General features: G+C 47.9%; 1 protein-coding gene across 1 annotated transcript in view; it reads left to right on the top strand.

Annotated features, from left to right (window-relative positions):
* The window catches only part of Vapb (VAMP associated protein B and C), a 42,001-nt gene that overhangs the window by 7,493 nt on the left and 12,879 nt on the right, over positions 1-21,629 (top strand). The window contains exon 2 of the mRNA XM_008842445.3: positions 15,816-15,968. Coding sequence (XP_008840667.1) covers positions 15,816-15,968 — 153 coding nt within the window. The remainder of the gene's footprint in view (positions 1-15,815; positions 15,969-21,629) is intronic.

The raw sequence follows: 21,629 nt of genomic DNA, 5'->3' as shown, positions 1-21,629 counted from the left end.
ATACATTATCTTCATATATTTGATTATTAACCAGCTTGCTCATCAGAGGTAAGTGGCATTATGTTGACTAGGCTCCAGTCAAATTTAAATCTTCGTTGACAGTGCTGTTTCCTTCTGGAACCTTGTCTCCAGGAGGAAATGTGACCCTGAAGCTAGCTTTCTCTTTTCTCCACTCTCTGAAATGCATTTGTGCTGTGCCTGGCTGTGTACTTGGCACTTAGGCGGCAGTGCTGTTTGTTGGTGAGTGCCACAGAACGGGCCTCGCTCACTGCCTGTGGGCCTCGCTGTTGGCATCATAATTTCTTAGTGACTTTTCATCTGAGTGTGGATTTATTGAAGTAATTAGTCTGAACTGATGCTTATTAAAGAGCCGAACTCTTAAACAGCATTAACACTATCTTTTATTTATTGCAGTTAAATAGCATCTTTCTTTCAGATGCTGGAGGCAAAATCCTCTGCCTTTTGCCCCAGCAATCTAACCTCCAAGTCATTGAAAATTAGGGGTGGGATAGAAGGTGGATTCCATGGTGGGCATCACATGTCGCTTGAGCCTTGGGCTTCAGAGCCTGAAACTTGAATTTTAACAGGAAGAATTACTTCCTAGACTGCTTCCTCTGTCCCCCGTTTGGTGCCATCTTGGCCATCAGAAGGATGGAAGCACTGAGCACCTCTGTCAGCTAGATGACTAGATGAACATGGAGTGCTGAACGCCATTAGTCAGGGCAAGGTTGCCAGAGACCCTTCATAAACTCAAATAAAAGCCTCTGCACAGTTCTCTGTCACCCAGGTTGTGTTGGAAAGGGAGTTGCATTGTGGTTTTCAGCTGTCCCCTCGTGTTCTGTCATTTCAGACCCTCTCAGGCCATTGTCAGCATATCGCATGCTGATGACTTTGGCCTTTGCTGGTCGTTCTTTGAAGCCTTCACCTGGGCAGCCTCGGCAGTGCCTCAGAAGCTAGAGCAGCTTAATTTTGTTAGGAAACAGTTGCTGAACTTGACAGTCCTTCTAAGATTGTCTTTAAAAGTAACCACGTGGTAACATAGTATCACCTAGAATTTCCATTTCCAAAATGTTAAATACATCACAATGTTAAAAACAGAATGATGCCAGGCATGGTGGTCCATGCCTTTAATCCCAGCACTTAGGAGGCATAGGCAGGTGGATATTTGTGAGTTCAAGGCCAGCCTGGTCTACGTAGTGAGTTCCAGGCCACCTGGGGCTACAGGGAGACCCTGTCTCAAAAAGACCAAAAAAAAAAAAAAAAGAAAAAAAAGAAAAGTTAAAAGCAGAAGCTGTTGCGGTCCAGGAACAGTGCCTTATGGGTGCCTTGGGGTTTCCCCCATGCCTGGGGTGGCTGGAGGTGGCACTGTTGATACAATGGTTATCTAATTTAGTGTTTTAAAGCATATTTACTGTATACCCTGCTAGCTCTTTGGTATTGAGTCACCCAAGCTTCATTCTATTTAGGGGGAGGTGGAGGGTTTATAGCCATAAGGAAGTGTCCATGGCTGTCAGAGTCATTTCTTTCTTCTTTCTTTTTTGAAGGTCTTAAATTTTTAATTTTTACGTACAAAGGATAGCATGATCCCTTTCACTGGGCAGATGGTCTTGAGCATTCCATTCAGGGAAGGCCACTTGTCCAACTTAACGAAGCCTGTGTCCTTCTGAACATTGACAGAGACACTGCTTGGCCACTGGTCCGTATTTCCAACTCAGACAGTGGTGCTCTGAGTAGACTGAATTTTTGCAAGTGACCCCCGTAGAACTGCTGGTGACCTAGCTTTCCTTCAGACATCCGACATGGTAGGAGCGTAGGGGTTGGGGAGACAGCAGGATTTCTTTTTCCTTTCTCTTTTTTTGAAGCAGGGTCTGTGTAGCCTTCGCTGGCCTGGAACTCACTGTGTATACCAGGCTGGTCTCGAACTCAAAGTGATCCATCTGCCTCTGCCTCTTGAGAGCTGGTATTATAGGCATGCAGCACCACACCCCATCAAGGTGACTACTTAAGGATGTCAATTCATGTTTTGAATTTATAGAGGACTGACAACTCTAGGCTGTGCTTCAGTCTACCTTGTGAAGACCAGTTCACTTTGTGTCAAATTTTATGGTATTTATGATTCTGTATATCTAGAAAACCTTGACTTCATAAACTAGCGGTAGCTCAGCTGCCTGTTCCTTGGGAGGTTCGGTGGAGCCTGTGGGGTAGAGGTCTCATTAGCTTGTGGATTGGCAGAGCGGGAACTAGAGGTGAGTGCGTGTTCAGAAAGCTGAGCCTGTGACAGGCCACCACTGCCTTGGGCAGAGAAGCAGGTGAGTGAGTCCCGGTGACTGGTGGAGAGTGTGGGGGGAGGGTTCTCTCTTCAGGTACATCTGGGACAAGGACGGAGACTGGAGAGAGCTGGGAGGACACGCCCAGGGAAGAATCAGGGAGCTGATGAACGAACAGCACAGGTGAAGGGCAGGGGTGGGTATGGAGACCATCTTGGCACCCTTGAGCAGGAGGGAGGAGCTGTGGCCACCCAGCAGGAAACCCTTCCTGTGGCCAGAGGGCAACTGAGGTTCTGTATGAGCGTGCCTGGAGCTGTCATTAGTCCCCAGAGTGATGACCTGGGAGCATGCAACAGGGTCAGGCTGGCTTGGAGGTGCACCCTGGGGTGCCATGTACACAGTGGGCACTTGAAGACTCATGCCCTTGGCACCCACTTCTCCTCTGCTGTCATCACTTCCTGTTAGCTCATTGACTGGTGCTCGTATTCACACAGCTGACCCCCGGGAGGCTGTGACTGCCGTGGCCCTTACCCTTTTCCCCTTGACTGCGTCATTTTCTGCAGAAGGCCGATAGCCTTCCTAACAGGTCTTCTGTCTGAGTTCTGCCTTTTCCCACATTGGTGCAACATTCAGAGATGCGAATCTGATCATACCTTGCTTAGTTTGTTAAGGTCTCCTCATCATCACTAGAGTAAAGATAACAAAACCATGTATAGCTGTTACTCCCCATCTGGCCTGCAGCATCTTCCTCTCCGGTGTTTGTTCTCCATAGGACTTTGCACGTGCTGTTCTCTGTCCTCCTCCTCGTCCTCCTCCACTGTTCCCTCCGGCTTACCACCAAGGTTCTGCACACACGTCACTGCTCTGAGTCCCTTTACAGACTCTTCACACACTAGGCTTTCACACCAGCCACTGTGTTTTCACTGATGATCTCCCTTCTCCGTTAGTCAGCAAGCACTGTGTCAGTTGAGGTCTGTCTGTCTCCTCCCCGATCCTGAGACACAGGCACAGCACCCAGGCACAGCACGTGTCATTCTTGGAGAGCTGATGGCCTGTGGTCTGAGGCGTAGGACTGAGGAAGGGGTTAGTACTTAGAAGAACACAGAAAAGAGAGAAGACACAGAAGAAGGAAGACGGCCTGCTGTGTGCACTGACTGGGCTCAGTGTTCTCAGGAAATAAGGTTTCCTGCTGGGTGGCCACGGCTCCTCCCTCCTGCTCAAGGGTACCAAGATGGCCTCCATACCCACCCCTTCCCTTCACCTGTGCTGCTCGTTCATCAGCTCCCTGATTCTTCCCTGGGCGTGTCCTCCCAGCTCTCTCCAGTCTCCGACCTTGTCCCCATGTACTTGAAGAGAACCCTCTTCCCACACTCCCCACTTAGCTAATGCCTGGTTTTCCCTCACGGAGGGAAGCCGCAAGTTAGAGTGCTGCCTCACCTTCCCTTCCTGCTCTTTATGCCTCTCCGTGCTCCAGGCTTCCCTGTGTGACCTAAGCGCTTGCCTCTTCCTAGTCTCTCAGTGGACGCTCTGGCTTCCCCACTTCCTGCTCCCTGGGCTGCCCTTAGTGCTCCTTCAGCTTCTGTGCAGTGCCCAGCCCGCTCTGCTGCTCTGTGAGGTTCTTTGCCTCTCTACTGGCTAGACATCCGGTCCACCTGTTTGCTGTGGAAGCTCCTCAGACTCAACACACCCACCCCCTTTGGGGACCAACCCTCTCACCCCACTGAATATGTCTTGGGAGTGTTTCTACACCCACTTGGGCGGCCCAGCCCTCCCTTCTTCCTGCCCCTCACACCCGCTTTTTGTTTAGGCCAGCATAATCTCTGTGCCCCTTTGTGCTGTGGCCTACTGACCTCACACTCCCTTCAAGCTTGCTGTAGACTGTGCCCCTCTCTGGTTTTTCTACCTGCTGTCGTCATACTTTAACTGAGTATACGGTTGGCAGAATTTAGAGAGGAGTGGGCCCAGGAGGCTGGGGGTGGTGGGGTGGAATACCGAGAAAGCGTGCAAGGGGATCAAACAGGTGGAATACCGAGGATGTGTGCAAGGGGATCGGAAACAGGTGGAATACTGAGGATGCGTGCAAGGGGATCAAACAGGTGGAATACCGAGGAAGTGTGCAAGGGGATTGGAAACAGGTGGAATACCGAGGATGCGTGCAAGGGGATCGGAAACAGGTGGAATACCGAGGACTCGGGCAAGGGGATCGGAAACAGGTGGAATACCGAGGATGCGTGCAAGGGGATCAAACAGGTGGAATACCGAGGAAGCGTGCAAGGGGGATTGGAGACAGGTGGTTGGGCCTGGAGCCCAGGGGACTGGGCGTCAGATTGCAGACACAAACTTAGCAAGACACCATCTTGCTGTTGGAACGTAGTTGGAAGGAATGATCTCTCCTGGCTAGAGAGATTGGGTAAACCATTCTAAAATGGAAGGCATTTGGGCAAAACCCTAAAGAATGAGCCTGATTTCCAAAGGCAGAGGAGGGGAAAATAGAAGATGTTTTTTATTCGGTCTTACAGCCCTTCACGGGCTCTAGTTGAACTTATTTCGAGAAGCTGCTGACCTGGTTGGCAATCTCTTCTCACTTGAATGGCCACTTAGGTTCTCCTGGAAAGGAAACCTGACCAGATTCCACCCTAACCTGTAAAGCGCTTGTTACCCCTTCTCACTGTTGGCCAATTGAAAGTCCAGTTGAGCAGAGGTGCGGAAGGCTACCTGTGCCCTCCGCAGGTTGTGCCCTCTACTGAGGAGGGCACCTTTGGCGGGGAGCCACATGCCTGGCCTGTGGAGGTTGAGATGGTGATGTTCATTTGTCTTGCAGTCCAGATCCAGTAGCAGCCACAGCCGGCAGAAGTTGGGACCCTTCGTGCTTGCCTGCTCCTCCCCTCAGCAGCCATGTGTCCCTCTCAGCCCATGCTTGCTTTGGGAAAGGATGACCCATGTTTGCTGCCCCTCTGCAGAAAGAACTGAGCTCATAGGAAAACACAGGTTACCTTCTTATTTATGATCATGGTGTTCACAGATTTGAAGAAAGTAGAAGAAAGTGACTAGATGATTGTTAGTAGACGGTGAAGGCTATGCATAGGAAAACCAGTTTCTTAAATGGCTTATTTGGGGGTTCAGATATATAAAATCATCTTGTATTGGCAGTGCTGTGCTATTTAGAAAAGTCCAGAATGTCAAACGAGGTGTGTGTGGGGGTGTTTTTGTTTTTTTGAGTCAAGGTCTCATTTTTAGCCAAGTCGGGCTTGCCACTTAACTCTGTAGCCCAGATTGGCTTGGACCTCACTGCAGTTTTCCTACGTCCGCCTCAAGTGTGGCGATCACAGGCATGAACCACCACACCCAGCTTAGCACTGTTTATTTTAGCTGAGCAAAGGCCTCTTCTGTGTTGTTAAACAGCTTTTATCAAAGTTGCAGGTATGGGTTGAAAGTTACTGGGACCACTGCTATCTGAACAGGTTTTAGGCAGTGATCTTGATTTTTGTAAAATACACAGCAGTGATGGCCATCATAGGCTTATTAGTTTTGACAGCCTTTGGGTCAGGGCACCGGTATTTTTGTGTACATGGCATTCTTTCAGAGACGTGCCGTGTCTAGATCTAACTCTACATGTCCGTTGCTTTTTGTAGGAAACAGTCATTTCAGAAATACTCAGATAATGGGACGAGTGCTCTAATATGGTGCAACTTAGTAGAGTGGTGGCCGTATTTTAAATCTTCCTTCACTGAGGTATGTAGGACTTAATTTAGGAGTGTCTATGCATCCTGTCCTGTCTGCCCTTGGGTACTCCTCACTTTTCCTTACTCCCCAGAGGCATCTTTGGACTTTGATTTGAAGTGCCGCTCCGCTTCCTTTGACACGGTTGTGTCTTATTCCCTCAAACTTAGACCGTCTATTCCTCAGACTCGTGGCTTCTGACTACTTGGCTTCTTTGTTAACGGGACTGCCCCTCTGCACAGCTTCCCCAGGCTACACTGCTTCCTCTACACAGCCTTCCCTGGGTGCTTTGACCCATTGAGTTCTTGTGCTATACACATGCTGGGCTCTCTTGTTATCTTGCCTGTGGAGGTGGTGACAAGGAGTTAGGGAGCCTGCGGGCTGCTGTCTGCTTCCACCAAGCTGGCCCTGGGTTCCTTTGATGTCCCCACAGTGACAGCTCTGGGTGTTGGCCCCTCAGTTGTAATAATGGATATGCCCCATTACGTCTCGGCAGCTGGATGTCCCAGGACGGCAGAAGGGAGGACATTTTACTAGTTTAGAGCACTTTGCAGTCTAAAACTTCTTCAGGAGCGATTTTGTCTGTTTGTAGGGTTCTTTGTATGTGATTATTTCAGAATAAGAGCTATGGAAGCTTTCTGCTGGAGTGTTGGGGTACAGTGTGTGCCGTTGAAACGCATTGGTTGTGAAGAATTGATTTAATGTTGAGCCAACAGTTCAATCAAGAAAATAGATTTAGGGAGACCTCACCTTACTCTTGAACCCGTGGCAATCTAAGAATTCTTCCTCTTTGCATGTCCCTGTGGCCCCCTCCTGACTTCCCTCCCCTGTTCCCAGTGGGGCAGCCAGGCTGGCCTCAACCTCTTGATCCTCCTACCTCAGCCTCCTTAGAGCTAGGGTTACAGGCATGGGGTGCCAAGCTTGGCTTTTACTTTTGTTATTTTAGCAAGGAGGCAACTTTAAAACATTGACTAGTTATGATGAGAGCAGCATTGACACAAGTAAACCTTTTTAAGTGTCTGTGTATGCACAGCACACACTTAGAAGGACTTCACATTCGGGTTTTGTGGTTGGCATAGACTCGATGGACACTCAGCAGCAAAGAGGCGTGCCATTGCTGGTGCCACTCAGCCAGCCGGCTGGGCCTGGGCTTCTTCTGGGCCTGGTGTGGCACTGAGTGGTGTGGTCCCCTGCCATGTGCGAACAGAAGGGAGCACACAGAATGAGTCTTATGCGAAAGGTGGAGAGGTTGAAGATCCAGCCTCACTCCAGGGGACCCCTGGGAGAGAGCCCAGCCGCAGGCTGCTTGGCCTCTTCAGCAGCTTGGCGATTCTGACAGTCAGTTGTGAACAAGAGGCAAAAGCTGCGCATCCATGGAACCTCCCTCCTAGAAGGGGAAAACTTAGGACAGGGAGCAAGTGTGGGACACCTGTAGCCAGGTCGGGAGGGCAGAAAACAGGAGCCCGCCTGCCATGTAAAAGACCCTCACAGGCTGAAAGGTAAACAGCAGACCTGACTGCAGAGGGGCCCGTCTCCCTATTTTAATGTCTTTTCCCACACACAGAGTCTATTGTGTTGAGACCTCAGGCACTGTTTTATTGTCCCAGCAACATCCATCAAAAGTCTTCACTCTGCCTGAAGGCTCTCTCTAGGGTTGAGTGCATGTGGCCACTTATTGTTTGGGGGTGGGGGTCGTGGAGAGGAGAGACATGCTGTGTGCAAGAGAGGGAGCAGATACAGCCTTTTTATGCCGACTGAAGAGACTGCGGAGCTAATAACTTAAGCTTACATCTGCAAGGCTGAGACCCGATAGATTATCTATCAAATTGGTGTATAACTTACTTGGTAACACATACAGTATGAATTTCAATGGCTCATAGCTACATCAGGAGATAAATTACAAAGGAAGGAGATGTATTTGTAACACCAGGATTTTATGAGCTCCAGAAGAGGAAAAGAAGCAATTTCTGTGCAAAACAGAACATTGCCACTGCATCCTATGTGTCTGCTCATGTATGCACACACATTCGTATTCAAAGTCTCAGCGATGTGTAATATTGAAAATGCTGGGGTTGCTGCCGGAAGTGAATCAATAGAAAAGGACAAATCCTTCCATCTTTAAAAAAAATATACATATATATAGTTTTCTAAACATTGTAGGTTCACGGCAAAATTATGCAGAAAGGGGAGTTGTCATAAGCCCTGCCTCTGCCGAGGACTGTCCACCCCAGTGCTGGTGCCTTGATGGCAGGTGTACAGTACCAGACCCAAAGTCCGAGGTATGCACTAGGTCTCAGCAGATGATTCCTCTGTACAGTGTTCCCATGTCCCTCTTTCTCTGCCAGTGCTAGTCTTTTGACTGTTGGTAATTCTCTTCCAAAACGCCATGTGGTGACTGTCATGTAGAATATGGTGTAGGGTCCCTCCATGCCCTTCCATGACAATAACATCGTGTATTAGTGACTATTACCCCCTTGACTAGGTGGGCCACAGTTTTATTTTATATACCTCCTGAAGGACATTTTTTTTGCCTCCAAGCTTTGGCAGGTATGAATAAAGTTGCTGTAGCTATTATGTGTAGATTTTGGGGTGGCTGTAAGTTTCTACTTCATCTGGGGGAGTACCAAGGAGAGTGATTACTGGGTTACATAATGAGACTGTGTTTGGTTTTATAAGAAATGCCTACCTGGGGCTGGAGAGATGGCTCAGTGGTTAAGAACACTGACTGTTCTTGCAGAAGACCCAGGTTCAAATCTCAGCACCCACATGGCAGCTATCAACTGACCGTAACTCCAGTTCCAGGGAATCTGACAGTCTCTTCTTCTCTGCGGGCACTGCACAACACGGGTGCACTTACCTACCTGCAGGCAATATATGCATGCACCTAAAAATAATAAATAAAATTTAGAAAGGAAAAGAAGAAAGTGCCTAGCTGGGCTGGAAGAGAGATCAGTAGTAGAGCACTTGCCCAACTTGTGTGTAGCCCTCCTACCCCGCCCCCTTGCCCCTGTCTTTTAGAGTGGCTGCACTGTTTGTATTCCCAGCAGCACTGATGAAGGGTTGTGGCTCCACATCTCTCCAGCTTTCTTGTGGTGACTCTCTGGGCTCTAGTGGGCATGTGTGACACGTGTTGCCTTTCCAGCTTGTTTCTTCTCACAAACGGGGGTGGAGGCATCTTTTCTTGTGGAGAGACAGCTACAGTTCTCTTGTCCATTTTTAATCAGGCGGTTCGTTGTCTTACTGTTGAGTTTTAAGACTTCTTTATACATTTTAGTGATGGTCTTTTGCCTTTTTGCAGATGTTTTCTCCTGGTCTATGGCTCACCTGTCTTCATTCTTTTACAGAGCAGTTGTATTTATTTTTGTGTGTTTTTCAGAGCTGGGGGTGGAATCCAGGGCTTCCTGTGAGTATTCATCACAGAGCCACAGCTCAGCGCAGTTTTGACTGTAATGAAGTCCGGCTTGTCATTGATCTCCTCCATGGATTCTGCCTCTGGTTTCAAAGAAGTCACCCCAAATCCACAGTCATACAGATTTTCTTCTGTTTTGAGGCGTATACAGTTGGGTTTTGTAAATCTTCAGTTTCTAGTAGAATTGCGCTATTAAAAATAAAATATTTTTACCTCTTAAACACTTAGTCCCACCGTTTAACAGATGGACTCGGCAGGCATGCTTGGAGTTCCACCAATGGGAAGGGCTGAGGCTGTGGTGAGTTCTGGAGCATTCGCTGTTTTCACAGTCGTAGGACATGAGCTGCTCAGTCGTTCTGTAAAGATGGTGCTTACCGACCCTGAGAGGAAGTTTGCGTTGATGATGGTCTCTAGGTGAGTGGTGGCAGTGAGGTGTTCAGACCTTACGGAGACTGGGAGAATGCTTAAATATGTCATGGATATTTCCTGATAGGTAAATTGATCTGGGCTTTTTGTTTTGTTTGTCTGGAGACAGGGTCTTACTCTGTAGACTAGGCTTTCCTAGAACTCACTTCGTAGCCCTGGCTGGCCTTGAACTCATAATCTGCCTCAGCCTCTCAAATGCTGAAGTTAGAAGTATGAGCCTGGCTCATGTCCAGCCATCTTTGAAGAGATCTTCAGCTGCTGGAGCCTGACCTCTTGGGTGAGACAATCACTGATGGTGGGCTTTTCCTTTGACCTTCCAGCCAGTACTATAAGTCTGAGGTACTGTGCTTTTTGCTTTCTCAAACAGGTGGAGTCCAGGTCCTCTTATTTTCTTAAGCAGTTTAAAAAGACAAAGGCAAAAGGCAAACCCGGGCAGGGCCTGGGGAAGGATTGGCTTATGAAGGGGATGGTTTATGCAGTGCACTTTGTCTAGTGCAATGAGAACTTGTGAGGAGTCAACATTCATGCTGTTCCATGAGCATCTTCACCAACTACATGAGTGTTTACAGGGACACAGGCCTGATGAGAAGTGTAAGGACACTGCAAACTAAAATACGACAGTGAACATGGAAGTGTTTCATAATTTCCTCCAGGTTGGTGTTTCTTTCGCCTCATTCACATTTCAGACACGCGGTTTCTGCTTTTCTGTAGATGTCTGAAATAGGAGTGCAGGGGAGGAAGAAAAGGGTTAAAAGTCTGCATTCAGTTCCAGAGGCACAAATCATTTTTGCATATCTTAAAAGAAAAAAAATATCTAACTTTTGAAGATTTCATTTGTAAAATTGACTTTGTATTTTATATGCAATGTTTAAATTCATTGGTGATAAATATGCATGTTTGTATAGTAAAATCCCATTTTTTACATAATGCTTTAGTGGAAATGGCAGTTTTATGAAATGGCAGTGACTAGTAGAAATCGGAATGACGTTCATAAGCCTTTCCATCATCTTTACTGAGGTTTCTGTGTGTTCTGATTCATTAGTGCAGGGAGAAGGAGAGCACTAACATGGTTTATCTCCTATAATTACTCAAATCGAATTTATTTTCAATAAAATTCTTGGAGTAAATTGCCCAGAGTGGGGAGAAGAGGGTTGGCCTGCTTTCACAGAACGCCTTGACTTTTTCCCATGAGACTTTGCTCTTTCACAGTGATGTTGCTCCTTGTCTTGTTCTCAGCCTGGCTCCCTCCAGAGTCTTACGAATACTTGCTAATGAAAGCCCAAGACCAAAGAGTGGAGAAGCTGCTTATTTTATCCTCCTCATTCTTACCAATATTGCTTGTCTTTTAATAATTTAGACATCTCTTATGTGATTAATGGAAGTTGAAACACAATTTACCTGGCTACATAGTAGGCAAACCTGGGGATATCTCTGCAATCTGCACAGTGGAATCTAGTTTATTTTTAATTTTTTAAAAAATTTATTATTTTTATTTTATGTGTATGCATGTATTGCCTGCATGTAGGTAAGTGCACCCATGTCACGCAATGCCTGTGGAGGTCAGAAGAGGCTGTTAGATCCCCTGGGACTGGAGGTACAGACGGTTGTTAGGTGCTATGTTGGTGCTGGGATTTGAACCCGGGTCTTCTGCAAGAACAGTCAGTGTTCTTAACCACCAAGCCATCTCTCCAGCCCCAATTTAAAAAATTTTTATTTTATTTATTTATTTATCTGGGGACAGTTTCTCACTGTGTGGCCCTGGTTGACCTGGAACTGGCCACGTAGACTAGGCTGGTCTGGAACTCACAGAGATCTGCCCGCCCCTGCCTGCCATGCCTTCCGAGCAGTGGGATCAAAGGTGTGTGTCACCATGCCCAGCCACGCTGGCTTATTTCTAGTCAGCAACCAGAAGAGTGAGAGCCAGGTATCTGGGCCCTGTGTGGGGCAGGGAGGGAGAAGGAGAGACTAGAAACTGGGCTGGACACTGGTTGGACACTTGTAAGTACTTTTACTTCCCCTCCATGAGACATCATGCATGTTTTAGGTGTGGGATACTATATGCCTTCTGATCTGAAGGCACTTCCATGCTCTTGAGTCAGAGCTTGCTGAAACTGGCAAGGTTAAGCTCACCTCTAGAAGCTTTGCAGCTGACTAGTACCTAATTGTTGAGACATATTTAAACTATCACTTTTTCTTGTTTCTTTTTGAAACAGGGTGTCATGTATCCTAGACTGGCTTGGAACTTGCCATGTAGCTGCGGGTGGCCTTCAGCTCCCTGCCTCTCCACTCCCAAATGCTGGGATGACAGACTTGACCCACTGTGCCCATGACCCCCCCACACACCTGGCCTGACCATACAGGAAACTTGCCCCTCAGGGGTCCCTTTGTCCCGAAGCACCCCTGAGCACCTGCATCGAGTTATGCTTCATGTATTTTATGTGAGGGCTAGAGAAATACATGCGGTGACTTGCTTGCACCCGTGCAGGTGTAGGTATCTTGCTGCTTTCTTTGGCCCTAGAAAAATCAGAGCTGTTTTTAGGTCTTCTTTTTATAGCCTGTGCTCACCCTCTGCTTACTGAAGTAATCCCCACTGTAAGCAAGCAAAGGGGATCAACCTCTGCATCTTGCCAAGAGTCAGCCTGCATGCAGTGAAGTGGACTGGGCCTGGGTTCCAGAGAGCTGCTGCCTCATAATCCCTGGACACTGAACACTGAGTGTCCTGTTTCTCCCTAGAGTCTGCAAACTCGCTGCAAGGATGGAACCTTGTCAGTCAGCACCTCACTCTCGGTCGCCATAGCTGAAAATCCTTCAGGCCTGGGTTAGAATGCTGAGAGGGGTGGTTTTCCATGAAGTCAGACCTGAGATGAAGTACCAAGGCCTGTCTGCACTTCTGGGTGTAGCCACACTTCCAGATCCTTCAAGAGTCATTTCTCATGCCTTCCAGCCTGGCTCCCAGAGGGCCAAAGGCAGGGCCTCTTGAAAAGTGAGCAGACGGAAACATTCTCTTTAGTCCTTTAATTCCTGAAGGTGCTGCCCGTGGGGGTGAGAGTAGCTTTGAGGGTAGCTCGTCCCCAAACAGGAGATGATCCAGAGCCTCAGCAGCTGTGCAGTAAGGCAGCACGTGTCCCTTCAGTCTCCACACTCCAAGGCAGAACGGCAGAGAGCACAGGGGGCTGGAGGAGTGAGGTCAGGTGCACAGCACTCAGCCTATGTTGGCAAGATGCTGATAGAGAGCGGATCTACAACTGATAGTGTGCCCCAAGTTCCCATGTGGAGTTGACATCAGCACAGTTACCAGCCCCTGGTTACTCTGCCGTGGAGGGAGATGAAGGATTGTCTGCAATTGGGTGGGTGTGGCTCATGATGCACCGTGAGGGGAGCTGAGGTATCTTGTGTTGGGAGGTTGTGGTGTGTTTCTGTGTTTCTGTTCAGCCAGGTTCAGTGGGTGCAGTTTTCTGTGTGCACCCAGGGCTTGCAGATAAAATTATGCATAAGCAAATGTGAAAATTGTTTTATGCTCAGAGTGTCCCCTAATGTGCACATCAATCACATTTGGACAAATTTGTGTTTCCTTGTAGCAGAACTGGCTGTGGTTTATTTGATTTTGGAATCAAGCCCCTTCTCCTGTCCGCCATTATTGGTTTCTTAATTTGTATTTAAGTTAAGCCCACGTCAGATTGAGTTTTCTTGCTCTGAGCACCTCTAGAGGAAACCAGCCTGAGATACTAATTTTTTCTGGAGCTAATCTGTGAGTAGTTTCCTTACTGGTAGATGTGTATGGAGACCTTTACTCTGTGTCAGACACACACAGTGCTGAGGACAGAGACGGGCAGAGTATAGTCCTGTAAGCAGCACAGAGTTTCAATGAAAAATCTTCAAAGCACACCTCTGAGTGTCTGCTTTGTCTTCTGAGATGGGACAGATGAGCCACTGTGTATTTCTGTGTGACCACGGAAACACATCCCCGCCCCTTCCCGTCCCTGCTTCCCTGTCACATAAAGACAGAAGAAGAAAGCTTGCCTGTAAGAAACAAAGATATGACTCCCATCTTGAAAATAGGCAAACTTGACATGGCTCTAGGGCTGGGGATATAGCTCAGAGGTAGGACATGTGTGTCCCTAGCAACACACACCACACACACACAGAGTACACAGACCACACCTCTATGTATAACACAAATACACACACATAAACACCTGTATACACACCACAAACACCACACAAACATACACACACACACAAACACATATACAGACAAAAAATACTTCACACATATAAACACATCAATACACCACACAGAAACACACAAACATGTGCCACACATGCAAACACCACACACATATGCAAGCACACTCCACACACAAATGCGTATACAAAATCCTCAACACCTGCATGCATATACCACACACATGAGCACACATGTGTGCAAACATACACTACACACAAACACCACATACACAAACACATATCACATACCACATACAAACACACATACCTTTATACACACTGCATACACATATACCTCATAGAAACACACCATGCAAACACATACCAATACACAAACACCCACATACCCACCACACACACAGATACAAACACAAATATACATCACACATAAACACACACATGTACTATACACATACACACCACACACAAATATACTCTACCCACAGATACTTGTATACACACATTACATACATGAGCACACTTGTGCAAACACATATCACATACATACAGAACAAACCACACATACATACCACACAGAAACACACAAACACGTATATGCACAAACACTACACACTAAAACACAAGCATACTACACACCCAAGCACATACATATACAAATACACAAATACCTGCGTACACACATCACACACGTGCCCAGATGTGCAAGCACAGGACACACAAACACCAAGTACACCATACACAGAAACATAGCTCACCACACACACACACACACACACACACACACACACGGAACAGAAAAGAACCTAAGAGGTCTTGTAGTCCGCCCCTCCCCACCTGACCCCCAGTAAGCCCAGTGGTCAGGTGTCCACTGTAGCCAGTGAAAACAGGTGTGTGATCCTCCTGGTGTTGAGACAACCCCGTGTGCATTTGTTCTTGAGGACGTACACATTATTATGTAAGAGTAGATGGTTGGACGAGCTCCCAAATGGTTAATATTAGTTACCTCAGGGCACAGAAGGAAACTTATTAACTTCCTCTTTATACATCTTTCATTGTTTGGTTTGTTTTAAGAAGCATGTTTTACTTTTTTAATTAAAAAATCTAATAAAGTAGGAAATGAATAAATAATAGTAATAAACAATATCCCCAGGGCCACAGAGCTTTGCTTCAGCCTGAGTTGTTAAAGCTGAATGTGTTTTCGGCACAGGCTGCCCAGCAGGGCTCTGGATGGGTGGGAGTAGGGTCAGATAGGGAGTGAGGCTGTCCTGGCAGCCTAGCCATGCTATCAGGGTTTCCGTGTCTGTGCACCACCAGCCCCCGGAGTTCTGACATCTGCCATTCGGGCACACTCTGCTCGGACCATCCCTGGGGGCTGCACTTGGTCTTTCCTGAAGTCCCTGCCCTCTGCAGTCCCTCTGGATCTCCTGGTGGTACTGTGGCAGTGAATATGGAGTGCACTAACGGCCTTTGGATTTGGGCCTCTGGTTTGGATCCTGTGACTGTTCTCAGGGGTGGGTCCTCTTCCTGAGCTATGTTCTTGTCTGTAACACAGCAGTATTGGTACAGTGCTAGGTGTCACTGTGTTGGAAGTTTTCTGGGGTCTTGCTGATGGGGAGACCATAGTCATTATCCTCAGGGCTTCCCAACTCCAGGACAGGCTCGTGCTCCTGTGCACTGACACTACTCGGTACTAAGATTTGGATCTTGGCCCCTTCCCTTGCCATGTCCATATCTCTTCTGCCCAAACCAGTCTGTCTTCTACTCTTTCCTCCCAAGTCCTCAACCAATTGTGTGTCTCCTCACAGGTCCCTTCACTGATGTTGTCACCACCAACCTAAAGCTTGGCAACCCAACTGACCGAAATGTGTGTTTTAAAGTGAAGACCACAGCACCTCGTAGGTACTGTGTGCGGCCCAACAGTGGGGTCATTGATGCTGGTGCCTCTATCAACGTATCTGGTAAGTTCTGGGTCTGGAGGTCCTGGGTGGGCTCCGAAGGCCCCAGAACTGGAGCTTTGTCAGCATGGGTGTGCAGTGCAGTGTAGGAGACCACTGACGTATATCCGCCTCTCCAACCCCACTCCTGGGGAAAAGCTTAGTGGCCCATCACCTTTGTCTCTCCGTAATGAGTATCTCTTTGTTTTAATGCTTCCAGCCTCTGTGCCTCAGTAGTTAGAGCAAAATTAAAGTGGTGACTTCAGAGTTGACTTGAGAGTGGCTTTGCTCCCTTGAAATTAAATCTGCCCTTTGGCAATAAATAGAAAAGGGCTAAACAGACTTAATTTTGCTTTGTGGGAGAAAGCTAAATAGAGTTATTTTCTTCTTGACGCTAAATGCTCTGTGACGTTGACTGTGTCATCCAGTGATTGGGAGGTGCCTCTGGTGAGGGCAAAGCTGAGGAGTTGGGGCTCAAGAAGCAGTGCAGTCAAGGGTGTGCGCCCTGTGCTTTCTGATGGGCTCTGCTCCTTGCTATGTGCATTTTCCAAAGCCCAGCTTCTAAAGAGAGGCTGGTAGAGTGCCTAGGCTGAGAAGTGAGGTTCAGAATTAGGGAGGTATAAGTGATGTGTTAGAGTTTAAATGTATCTGGGAAATGGAGTAAACTTGTGGCTCATCAGAACCTGTGAAGCTCAGGGGGCGCTCTGGGGAGTGTGTCCTTTAGACCCTGGTGACTCAGTGTCCTCCCAGCTTCGGCGTCGTTAAGGCCACCTTCTCATTTGAAGAGAATGCCTGTCTGGGTTTTTCCATGATAGATTTTGATTGTGATACATTTGGCTATTCATTTGACACCTAGAAGAAAATGATTCACCTCTTTGGAAAGATACAAGGTGTTTCATTATCTCAAACTCTTATTCCTCGCCTCCGTTGGTGACTCTCATTATGGTGTACTCACCACGGCCTGCCCCCCCCCCCCGCCCCAGACTCTTCTCTGAGTCTGTGAGGCCTGCTCTGCACTCTTGAGCCAGATTTTTTACCCAGGCGCAGTTAGCTGGAAGCTGGTCACACACTGTCCTTAGCATGTATCATCTGCCCGGTGAAGGGCGCACTGTCAACCTCCACTTTATGGTAGCTACTGGGTAACGAAGCTGATGTGTGACAGAGCCAAGGTGTGGTCTGTCTGGGCCAGAGCCTGTGCTCCATGAACTGGCATGCTAGAAGAAGGGCATGGGCCAGGGTATGGCCTCTAGGTCCTCTGGGACCTCTGGATCCAGGTGGCCTGTCTCTGTTGAGATCAGGGTCAGCTGAACCCCCCCCCCCCCATTTAGTGTGGTGCTGGAAATCAAGCCTAGTACATGCTAGGTGAGTACGCTGCCGTTCAAGGTACACCCAAGCCTTGCTCCTTCCTTTTTAGTCCTGTTCCCTCTCACTTTCCTTGTTCATACCACATTTGAGCAAATTTGAGTTTACCAGCAGATGAAAAGTACCAATTTTTCACCGGTAACATGAGTGAAACGCCTCGTTTTCTGAATAAAATAATCCTAGTGGGCAATTGTGTAGAGTAGGTGCCTTCTGGGTCATTGTGTGACTGTGTTTATGTGCCTGTGACTATGTACATATGTATGTGTGTGACTGTGTGTGACTGCACGTGTATGTGTCTGTGTGACTTTGTGTATATGTATGTCAATCTGTGTCTCTGTGTCACTCTGTGTCTAGAGCTGTCCTTCTCCATCTTGGGAATGCTTGGAAGCTATTACTACCTCTGATGTGCCATTTGCTTCTTAAGGAGGGCAAGGGCCTATGGCTGTCTCCCTTTACAGATCAGAGTGGAAGGAGCCAGGCACTGAATGGTACTTTTGGGTCATGTGGCTGTTAGTGGCTGGTGCTGGAGGGAGTGGTCCAGCGGTTATTCCCATGACACTGTCCTTCTGCCCAACTAGGTTGGCCGTGGCTACTTACAGAGTCTAAAGTGTAATCTGTTGGGACAGCAGCTGAATCATGACTGTCTGCAGGCTTCCCTGCAGACAGAGCTTGTACATGAGACAAGCTTGTACATGAGGAAAGATTCCTTTGGTTTCATTAGGTACCTGGGGGACAGAGAAACTGTGCCCGTTGTCCTTTGAAGGCTGCCTTATAGCTGAGGGAAGGGCCCAGTCTGTGGGCTCTGGGTTTTTAGACTTGAATGTCTTAGGAGCATTGTCTGTGTGCTGGAGAGTTGACTCGGGTTAAGAACCCTTGCTCCATAATCATGAGGTCTAGAGCTCAGATTCCAGCACACACATGACAGGCCAGGTGTCCTGTGTGCACTTGTAACCTCAGCTTTGAGGGAGGTGGAGACAGGACTGCTGGGCTGGCTGGCTTCTAGCCTAGCCAAGGTACAAGCCCCAAGTTCAGGGAGAGACCCGCTTCAAAGGGACAGGTGGAGAGTGACCTTGATGTGCACACAGGCATGGACACTCACACACACATGCCCATATGTACTCACACAGACAAATACACATAAAAAAGCACTGTCCTTGTCTGAGGGTCCCCTCCAAGTGCAGCTGTAGGATGATGTGGTGAGTCCTACACCTTGAGTAGGAGTTTCTTGGGAGAAGGTGGGTGGTCAAGCAGTGCACTTTCCTCAGAGCACTCGGGACCACACGTGCCTTGACACCATCTAAAGATGGTTGGCTCTGAGGTCAGGAAAGCCGAGTCTGAAGCCAGCTCTAGCCTTGCGCTAGTTGGTTGACTTTTGCCCACCTAGTCACCTGTATGGGTCCTGGAGCTGTAATGTAAATGGGAGAGTCCAGCGCACTTTCCTCAACAGCACCAGCTCTTATGCTAGCCGAGCTGTGCGTGTTCCTCACCAACCCAGACAAAACCTAGCCAGACTTTGGTGGAGATAGATTTGTGTTGCCTTAAAAAGATAAATTAATCTCACATATTTTATTAATTCGTGTTCTTCCTAATTTTCAGAAGAAATTCACGTTTATTCTTCCTATAACATGTACATGTTTGGTAGTGAATTTTTACATATAATTTACAAAACAGTGGCCATCAAATGAACTTAAAATTCTGCCAACATTCTCCTGCTTTCCACCCAGGATGTCACAGCATGCCTGAAGGGGCCAGGACTGCTCCACCACCCATTTTGAAGACCCCTCTGGGAAGTACTAGCTGTTAGAGAGAAGGAGGAAGGAGGAAGGAGGAAGGAGAGGGTACAGTGCAGGGGCATTCGCTGCCCAGAATGCCGGATTTGGCCCTTTGCTTTCAATGTCTGCCAGCCTCCCGAGTGGGGCCGATGCACCATCTGAACTTGGCAGCACCACATGAAGATGGGGAGCGCAGGAGGGAAATTGGGTTCCCCAGGATTTTAGACATAGATAGGGAGGCTAGAACTCTCCATTAAGTGGCTTGTTGGAAGCAGGGGTGTGTGCGTGTACACAGAGTTTCCCTGTCTATTTTCTGAACTGTATGTTGGGAAAATATTTTTAAGGTAGATAATTTCTGAAAATGTCTTTGTGGTGAGCTGTTGGTGGTGGTGCAGTTCCTTTAGTGCTGCAGTTTAATAATGAGGGAGTTTCCCATTAATATTCCAAACCACGTTTGCCAGCAGATACAGCAGGTGAAGTGGTAATATGATGGCCCATCAAAAATACGCCTCCTGTAATACGATATTAAGTTTAATATTTTTATAACCTGCACTGAATTCTAATCCCACTGCAGTAGCAGGCATGCTTCCCTTTACGGTTCGGTTTCACACATTGCCTGCCCGTGTGCCAAGTGGATTATACCTGCAGAGTGTCCATGGAGGGCATTGGGGGAGTCATTAAAGACACCAAATTTACCAAGTGTGCCCTGGGAACTGAAATGGGTTAAAGTTGGTCCCACTTCTTCTCCCTCCCCCCACCCCCCTCCCCCCTTCCTGGTGTCGTGAGTCTGTGTTTTAAATTGGAATTCGGAGACTTGAAGGAGTGGAATTCAGCCCTGACAGACAGTCCTGTCAGTGCCCTCTCCAATCACATTTAAAACATAAAGTTCTAGCCCTGAGGACAGAGTGCACATCAGCAGATCTTGGGATGGAAACATTGGTCAGTCAACGTAATTGGGAGTACTGCAGTTGATAATTAATCCTTCTAAGATGCTGCTGGCTCAGTTGGATGTAGCTGTTCAGGGGTGTTGGACCAGCCAGGTGGGCCTGCACCTGAGCTGTTGAGCCTCAGAGTAGAGGTGGACCCAGGCTACTGGCAGAGAAGCTGACCTGCGTCCACCCAGCGTGGGTAGAGGGCCGCCCTGGGGAGTTGGGCTTCTTAGCGGCACCTTCCTTTGATGGTTGCTTTGGAAGGCTCTGGTATGTGCAGCCTTTTAACAGATGGTTTCTACCAACTGGTTTGACTACTCTCAGATAAGAACAGCTTACACCCCAAAGATGTCTGTAATCTTTTCACCAGCTTTAAAAAACTTACAAGCAAAAATTCAGTTTAATTGTGCTTTTAAAGGTTTTTTAGTTTACTATACTACTTAGGTTTCTTAATTTTTGTTTTTTAGACAAGGTCTCTATGTAATTCTGGCTGGCCTAGAGCTAGTTATGGTTTAGCCTCAAACTCAGACGTCTGCCTGCCTCTACCTCCCAAGAATAGTTAGGCTTCTTAAAAAGAATACTTTTTTTCATTTTTTACAAATACGACACAACTCTTTTGTGTGCTTTCCAAGGATACTGCCAGAGGACTGTGATCTGCAGGGTGACCCAGAAACATACTCCATAGAGCTCAGGACAGCCAAAAAGGCCCTTCATTGGTCCTTGCAGGCTGTACCCTTGGCTCCTGCCTCCAGTCTGGCCCTGTTCTCTTGTTTAGTTTCACTACCCCATTCTGGTTCTTAGCTCATCACAGAAGGTAGACAGCTTCTAGAGGTAGCCTTGGGCAAAGGTGGTTGTGACAGTACTTGGCAGCTGGGAAGGATGGCCCATGAACACCCGGAGAGCAGGTGAGGGAGGTCTGGGAGGTCTGCCTTGGGTTCTGCTGCTGCTTAGTTCCCACAGCCTGGGCTTAGTGAGATAAGCTAGCATCCGGTGGAAGCCCAGAGGGAGGCCATGCTGTGTCTGTTCTGTTGTTCAGTTACAGGCACAGGAAGGCATGTTAAGAAAGGTCTTGGTGCTGGCTCATACAGCCTGCCGCACACCTCTTCTGTCCATCCTGAAGAAAGGCCAAGGGCCTGTGCACTGACCTCTGCACAAACATATGGAGCAGCTGCCAGGAGCTTGTTACCCGAGCTGGAGCCTGAGAGCCAGAGCGGCCCCCAGAGAACACAGGCAGTTCAGCGGCGACTTACTTATAAGCAGGTGAAATTAATTATTCAGTTGCGAGCTTTGAGTCACAGTGCCCTGGAAAGTGGTCATGATGTCAACATTTTGAGACTCCTAGAGGAAATAATAAACTTACTAATGGTAAGAGTTCACAGCTAAAATGTCAGGCTGCTTTGCCTCGAGCTAGTGCTAGATCCCTTCACCATGGTGGCACGCGGCCTGCAGCTGCTGATCAGGAGTGCTGGTTGGCGTGCGTTTGTCTTACGTTAATTTCAGACAGGAATAGAGGTGACTTTAGTACAGTTTAGCGTTCTGTGGTCTTCTGACGTTCAGGGAGCAGTGAGGAAGAGGAGGTGGGCTGAAGAGCCCGACAGCCATCTGAACCATGAGGAGTTGGC

The sequence above is a fragment of the Nannospalax galili genome, unplaced genomic scaffold (assembly GCF_000622305.1).
Source record: "Nannospalax galili isolate Female #2095 unplaced genomic scaffold, S.galili_v1.0 scaffold231, whole genome shotgun sequence".
In the NCBI taxonomy this organism is placed as follows: Eukaryota; Metazoa; Chordata; class Mammalia; order Rodentia; family Spalacidae; genus Nannospalax; species Nannospalax galili.
Note: the sequence above shows the minus strand (reverse complement) of the source record. Positions and strands in the feature narration are given on the sequence as shown.